At 36.3% G+C, this 7,340-nt stretch overlaps 1 protein-coding gene across 1 annotated transcript; it reads right to left on the reverse strand.

Annotated features, from left to right (window-relative positions):
• Positions 1-1,016: 1,016 nt before the first annotated feature.
• On the reverse strand, positions 1,017-5,718 carry LOC105060651 (DNA-directed RNA polymerases II, IV and V subunit 8B). The gene is made up of 4 exons (XM_010944440.4): positions 5,502-5,718; positions 4,250-4,407; positions 3,925-4,019; positions 1,017-1,405 (listed from the first exon to the last, which is right to left on the reverse strand). Exons 1-4 carry the CDS (start codon positions 5,572-5,574, stop codon positions 1,294-1,296), a joined length of 438 nt encoding a protein of 145 aa, XP_010942742.1. The 5' UTR covers positions 5,575-5,718; the 3' UTR covers positions 1,017-1,293.
• Between the last annotated feature and the right edge of the window lie 1,622 nt (positions 5,719-7,340).

The following is a 7,340-nucleotide window of genomic DNA, read 5'->3' on the forward strand; positions in this document are numbered from 1 at the left end:
CTATGTGACTGCTGTATCAAGTCAATCAAACAGAATTTACAATCAAGAGCCAAACTGAAAAAATTGAAAGTTTGATGGGTTGATTGTACTAAATCAAAGTTCAAAAAAAATTTAAAAATTCCAAATAGTTCAGAATTTTTGGTATGATCAGTTTTAGACACAATTACTCTTATATATAATGCCAACTCTCTGCTTAAGGAGAGTATGCAACAGTTAACCACAAAATCAAATGTTCAAATCCCCTTCTAATTTTACTAATGTAACTTTTTTGATAAAAATGCATGTACAGGACATGCTATATTCTAAGTTCAACACATTGCTAGTTAAAAACTTTGGAATCATCCAACACACTGTTGGTTGGTTATTGAGAGACAGATGTGGGCAACAATTTTTTCACACTTGGAAACTTGCAAAAAGATGTGCGACATCCAATTTTTTGACATGTTCAATGTTTTTCTCCACATGGTACATTTCCAATTTCAGCTATGTTTGAATTACTTAATGCTGCTTAAATCACTAGGTAAACTCCCATATTTTCCAAAGTTTGTTATGATGTTTAATGCGTGTAAAAACGCAAGAATACAAAATAATTAACAGACTGGGCTCTCAGCAATATGACTCAGGTATACTTACCCCAAGGTTGACAAGTATATTATTTATTGGGAAAGATAAAAAACATTCTCCGATCCAGATCCAACTTAGGTGATTTCCAGCAACCCTTCCATAGTAGTACTGGATGTTGTTTGACTGCCTAATTGGATACTCAAAGGATTAAAAATGGAAAATAGACCCATGCCCCTATTAGCATCTCCTTGGTATTCTGCATCCCAAAGCGCACACAAAGATGAATGGTCAGACACATGAAATTCTGCTCTAAAGTACTGGATTAAGCTAGTTTGTGTAAAAAGGAGTAAATCATCTTTATGCAAGTTAAGGGCACTGCAGAATGATTTAACATGTAACGAGTATTTTAAGCATGTATATCTTAGCTATAAAGATGTTAAAGTTCTCCCACGGATGAAATGTTGGGCTTTCTTATCGTGTTAACAATTTAAACAACAACCATAGATATGTTTTGTTGCCATCAGGTGTTCAGCTGTCCAAGCATAAAAAACCACGATCGTAGACATTATATAAATCAAAACAAGCTGCATATATACTCTCCAAATCTGCTCTTGCAGTACCAGTCTTCAGATAACCTAGACAGCTCCAAGTATCAAAGAGATCAACTAGTTTGCTAACAAGATAAGTTTTTGACCTTGTTACTTGCTTTGACACTGCATAACTATGGCTTCACACTTTCCTCATCAGCAGAAACAACCTTTGATCCAACTCAAAGTTGGTCGCATTAGAGGGATCCCCCTTAAGCATCATCAGAAGCCCACCAAATGAAGCATATATCTCCCTGATCAAAACAAGAGAAAAATAATATTAGTACCGTTAAATAGAAAGCAAATGAAGCCATCTAGACATCAGAAACCAAGGTGGAAAGAGCAACGTGGAAAATTTAATGTCATCCACTGGCATAATATTCATACGCGGGCATTATTATAGCTAGTCTTGACTCGCACTACAACTAAAATAAGCCTGCCAGAATAGATGGGCTAAGAAATAACTGGATATCAAAGATCTGGAGAGAAGCATATTTATCAAGCAGGAAAACCATCCACTGAGTTCATTCATTTTGCTAGTCCTCAGTTTTTTGATCCCATGAAGTTCTCAGAGTTAACACACTGGTTCTACAATGTCAGAATCTTAACAAGAATATGGGCACAAGGTGGCAACATCTTGGGGGAAGAATTCAGAATCCCTGTTTGAGTGGTGCTACCATAGTCATCTAGTTCCCAATATTTTACGTCCTTTTCTGGTGTAAAAATGTTCACTTAAAATAAAATAAAAGGAAATTTTTTGATAAGAAATTAAACTTATTTTTTTTCTAATCTAAATGATAGCTAGAAAGACTCTAGATATCTTTAGATTAAAGACAAACTTGGAAAAAAAAAAAGCAAGGTGATTTTAGGCCAAGATCCAAAAGGCAATAAATGGAACAAGGTCCTGCTTGACCACATGTCAAATAATAAATACACAGAGGACCTGGGAAGACATAAAATGCTTAAAACTTGTGCAAAGTAAGTACTGACTAATCATAAAATTTAAGCAGCAACTTTTTTCTTTTAAATAAGTATGCAAGTAGAACATGTTAGGAATAAGAGATGAAAAGAATATAATCAAATTAGTTCAGAGTGGGGGAAAAACAATTTAGGAATAAACTAAATTAGGTTCAGTTGTGTAACTAATCAAGGATGTAGAAAACTTGAGGTATAGGTCACAGTGCATGCATTGATGTGGCAATGATGTAGAATATGTGAAAGATTGCAAAATTTATAAAATATGAAAACATGCATTAAAAAAATGTTGAATCGACTTTCTTAGGGCAATTGAAATACATGGTATTTCATATTAACTGGGATGAACAAGCAACGCACCATCATAGAACGAAATATAGAAATGACAAATTGTACTATCTTATACAAGCTCCGTAGAAGCGGAACCAAAACTCATGCCAACCGACCGACGGTATGGTTTGGTATAGCTCAGTACTATACTAAGCCCAAACCAACACAGCAAAGATAATGGAGGACAGAGAGAACTGGAGAGGAAGAGAGAGAGAGAGAAGGGTAAGGAAAGGGAGGCCGATGAAGATGCCGGTGGTGGCTGTCGAAGGGCCGTGGAGGCCCTTGAAGGGCCGCAAAGGCCTCTGGATCTCTACCCTCCTCTGAAGAGACGAGAATAAAGATAGATGGAGAGAGAGAGAGAGAGAAGGGGGGAGGGAGGGAGAGAAATAGAAAGAGGGGGAGGCGGCCTCCGCTAAATGGAAATAGGGGTGACCCAAACTTGTTTTGTCACATTTAATTTTTTTCTGTGATGCCACAACAGACCACTGCCGGCCTTTCGCTCTTCTTCCCTCCTCCCCTTTCTCTCTTCCTCTTTTTCCTTCTCCCTCCCTCCATTTTACCAGTGTTCCGAATCGAACACTCAAACTGTACCGGTAGGCCACCGGTACGTTTCGGCATGCCCAAAACTGTCTAGTTCAGGATAGTTTGACAGACCATGATCTTATACCAAAAAACATAATAAAAGTAGAAAAAATTATGGAAATAATGTGCTTGTCCTATGCACTAAGTTTTTAATGTAATGTTGAATAATAAGAAAATTGTCAAATGGTTGATGGGTATTCAAGTGATGATATGAATATTAGGACCGCTTCCACGGAACCATCACCTCCAATGCAAAGGTCTAGTGAGCATATATTTATGTTCGAACTCCTGAAATGGTTTGACTTAAGTCAGAAACCTAATTAAAAAGCTCACTATACCAAACTATCAAATAGTATTCAAGGTCCTTTGGTGCTAAGCCATAACATCAGAGAACTTCAATGCTAACATGATTGGAATTTCTGGCACAGCCCAACAATAATAGTTCAAAATTTCAAAATATATCCTGAAAATGTATACCATAGGATTGCTTCATAGACAATATGTAACATTTAAGATATCCATTCCACAGCAATAACCTCCAAAAGCTCATCAAGTTTCATTCATCACATATTGCATGCACATGAAGTAACAATTGATAAATGAGATACCTGCCCAGCTCTCATAGTATGTTGAGTGAGAGAATGCTTCACTACTGCAATTTTTCTCACAGACAAAGTTATGGTGCAGCTATTCATTTTAAAGTCAAGGCCCCCTCATGCCCTCTAACTGGAAACTCTCAAAAAGTAATGACAGGCAGATAGTGTCAACAGAACTTTCACAAAAAACATTTCAGAATTTACCGACAATCTCTACCAGAGATACTTATCTAATGTTAAAGAACCCAATTCAATAATTAAGAGGAAAAGGTAGTAAACAAAAGGCATACACTTTCACATTTGGTCCAGAACTCTCCTCTGAGATCTTATATAGCTTCCCATGCATAACATACTCGAACTTATCTGCAAGTGACTTTCGTTGTCCCTGAAGATCAAAAAAATGTTCCCATAAGTCAGATACCAAAAACACATGATTTTGAGGCATACATTCTACAATTTGTTAATTTCATTAAAAGAAAAGTGTCCCTGCTATTAAATTCCAATTTCAAGGTGATCTTTTGTTCGAACTTTATGTCTTGAGAAGTGAAAAAGAAAAAGATATTCTAGGGTTGTTAACCAATGGGAAAAAATAAAGAGAATCAATAAGTTGATCACCTGCATATAGTAGCCACTGTCTGGAGTTCCATCCAAACTCAGAGTTGGAGCTAGAACCATTGTGAATTTGTCTCCAACATGAAGTGGATAAATTTCAGTATTGACATCTAGCTGCATGTACATATCAAACTGCTCGCTGCGTGCTTCAATTCGAGACACTTTACAAAAATCATATAGAAGCAGCTTCAAGTTAAAATAGAGTGGACTTAATTAAATAGAAGCAAATAATGTTAATAGATATTCAAGATCCAATATCACAATTCCATCCTCTAACAATTAAATCAAGAAAAAATCAAGCTGAATAGAAGAAACAATCTAATATGCACCGAGTGTCTAATTGAAATTACAAGATAGTAATAAGTAACAAACAGACAAGGCCCACAAGTAATTAATCAGATTACAACCAGCATAGTTGGGAATTCACATGTGCCAGTGTATTACCAGTAACAAGAAAAGATTTCAAAATTAATATCATGTTCATTTCTATCAAGAAAACAAAAATATCATGTTCATTGATAATATAAAAAATTTTGAGTATAACACTGAGAATGCCTGTTCCATAAAATAAGCATTTAATATTGAAACGCAAATTAAAAACAGCTGTACTTTTCTCACAATCAACGAAGCAAGAAGAATCAATTATCCAAGCAGTATATGACCTGATCAAAGTTTGAAAAGTAATCAGGTATTCAAGGTTGCATCCACATCCAGAAGTCAGACTGCAAACCTTATGATATCCAAGGTCGCATGCTTCTGGCATCCAACTTAATATATTCTACGAATTTTTTTAGCAGATGTTACCAAAAAAATGTGTTTGAATTTAACAAAAGTTAAATATTAACTAAAAATTCTAAAAATTCAATGATGAAACCTGGTTCAGATTCAGCTCAGATTCTCCTTATGGGTCTCGCATCTCGATCTAGATTGGACAATCCTTAACTAATTCAGGTTCTGCATTTCACTTCTACGTTCAAGTTTTTTTTTTTTAATTATTTCTTATAAATCTTCGGGAAGAATCAAAACAATCATTTTTCAAAATACTTAGCAAACTTCGATACAGATCCATGCAGATTCCAATTTGTACCATCTTGCTGGCTTTACCATATGCAAAGTGATCACAGTAAAATAAAATTTTCAGACTTCTAAAAAAATGAAAGCAAATTCCAGAAGCAATAAGACATAGAGTTTTTTTTTCCCATCTAGCGAAAAAGAAAGATTAAATTTTGACGATCGTGAACGTAGTATACATTACCTTTATCGAATTTTTTACCATCTGGGTCGATCCTGGTCAGCGTGAAGATATCCTCAAAAAGAAGCTCAACCATGCTTCAAATCTGAACGATTCGGACTGGCTGATGGAGAACAACGGAGGCGAAGAAGAACAGAGCGAGGGGTCTCCCGGAGTGAACCTAGGGCTTGGGTTTAACGCGAGAACCCTGGCCCCGGAAAGAAAACTTAAAAAAGGTAAAAGTTGTCTTCTTAGACCGACTTCCCGAAACACCCAAGAAAGAGAAGCGGTGCAGCACTAGGTTGGGTTCGACCCGCGCCCAACTTGCTCATCCGGGAGATTTGGCTCCAGAAATAATAGGATTTGTTTGGACTTTGATTTAAAAAATTTCCAACCTGACCTAAAGTTGAGTTAGGATTCAATTTAAATCCAATTACCTAATCCAATTTAACTCAATATTTAAATATAAATAATTTGTTCTCAATTTTAATTAGAGGTGCAAATGGATTGGATCGAATCGGATCATGAGTGAACACGATTCGACCCAATTCCTTAATTAGGTTTTAATGTTAGGCCAAGGCCTAAACCAACAAAAGATTAGGTCGGATCAGATTATGTTCATGGATAAATTTTGCTGTAATCGATCATTCTGATCGGATCGGATCCATATATAATCTACTCCAATCCAAAAAATTTAAGCTCCGGTTTATGATCCCAAAGTACTATTGCACTCATGAACTAGTGTTTCTCCTGCTTGCTTGCTGGGGAGTTGACATATTGACCACAATATTTTTATCTGTTCGTGCCATGGACTATATATTTTAGATTTATACTATCCATTTTTTTTTACCACCATTTTATTTGTGCATGATTAACAATAACTTATACATTAAATGATCCAAACAAAATTATAATCAAGATCATCCTCCACACTAGTTTATACCTAGGATAGACCAACTAACAGAACTCAGGCTCTACAAATCAAATGACATACCAACTAGCAATACATGGCTAGGACTTACCAATGGCAAGAGACTAATAGAAACAAAGGCACATGTAACTATAGTGTGTGTGTATACACATGTTATTGTCATCAATTCCTAATGGGACCATGATCGATCTGGAGGTGGGGACAAGCACCGATCTTTGAGACAAAGACTTCAATCAGTATCTACAAACAAGCTCACTTACCAAAGCATATCTGGGGCCTTCTGATGGTCAAGTCAACTAGGAACTAGGAACTAGGAACAGAGAAAAGAAGAAAAATAAGATAGTGAGCTTTGTGAGATGCTTGAGAGACTTACCTATGAGATCCCTCTTCTTCTTTTTTTGTAGGCGGAGGGCCAATAGCCATTTTAGAGGGGATGATAACTAGCCATTTCATAACCATATATGTGGGGTCAATACACAGTATCTATTTTGTTATTCCAACGATGGCATGACCATCTAATGAACTTTTTGCCTTCCAAGAGATTTCGGAGATTCTCCAAATAGGATATCTGCCGGCGATCTCGGATGGTATAGTCCCGATACTAAATTGAAGAGACTAATCACAGAAGCTTGATTATGATTAGTAAGAGATCAGTCATGGGAGCTTGATTAAGTAAAAGTAGTGCATATGAATCTGCATGTTCGCACTAGTTTATACCTGGATTTGGATACTGATAGGTTGGATCATGTCTTCATTCTCCAAATAAAGAAGGAATTCAGATCCAATATTAAGTTTGGGTTGGGTCATGTTGAGTCATTAAGAATAAGATCCATATCAATCCATAAAACTAAACGCATCGGATCGGATCGGGTCGGATCTGGCCTGAATTCAGTAAATCCATATCCGATCCAAAAAATGAAACTGATCTAATT

The sequence above is a fragment of the Elaeis guineensis genome, chromosome 16 (assembly GCF_000442705.2).
Source record: "Elaeis guineensis isolate ETL-2024a chromosome 16, EG11, whole genome shotgun sequence".
In the NCBI taxonomy this organism is placed as follows: Eukaryota; Viridiplantae; Streptophyta; class Magnoliopsida; order Arecales; family Arecaceae; genus Elaeis; species Elaeis guineensis.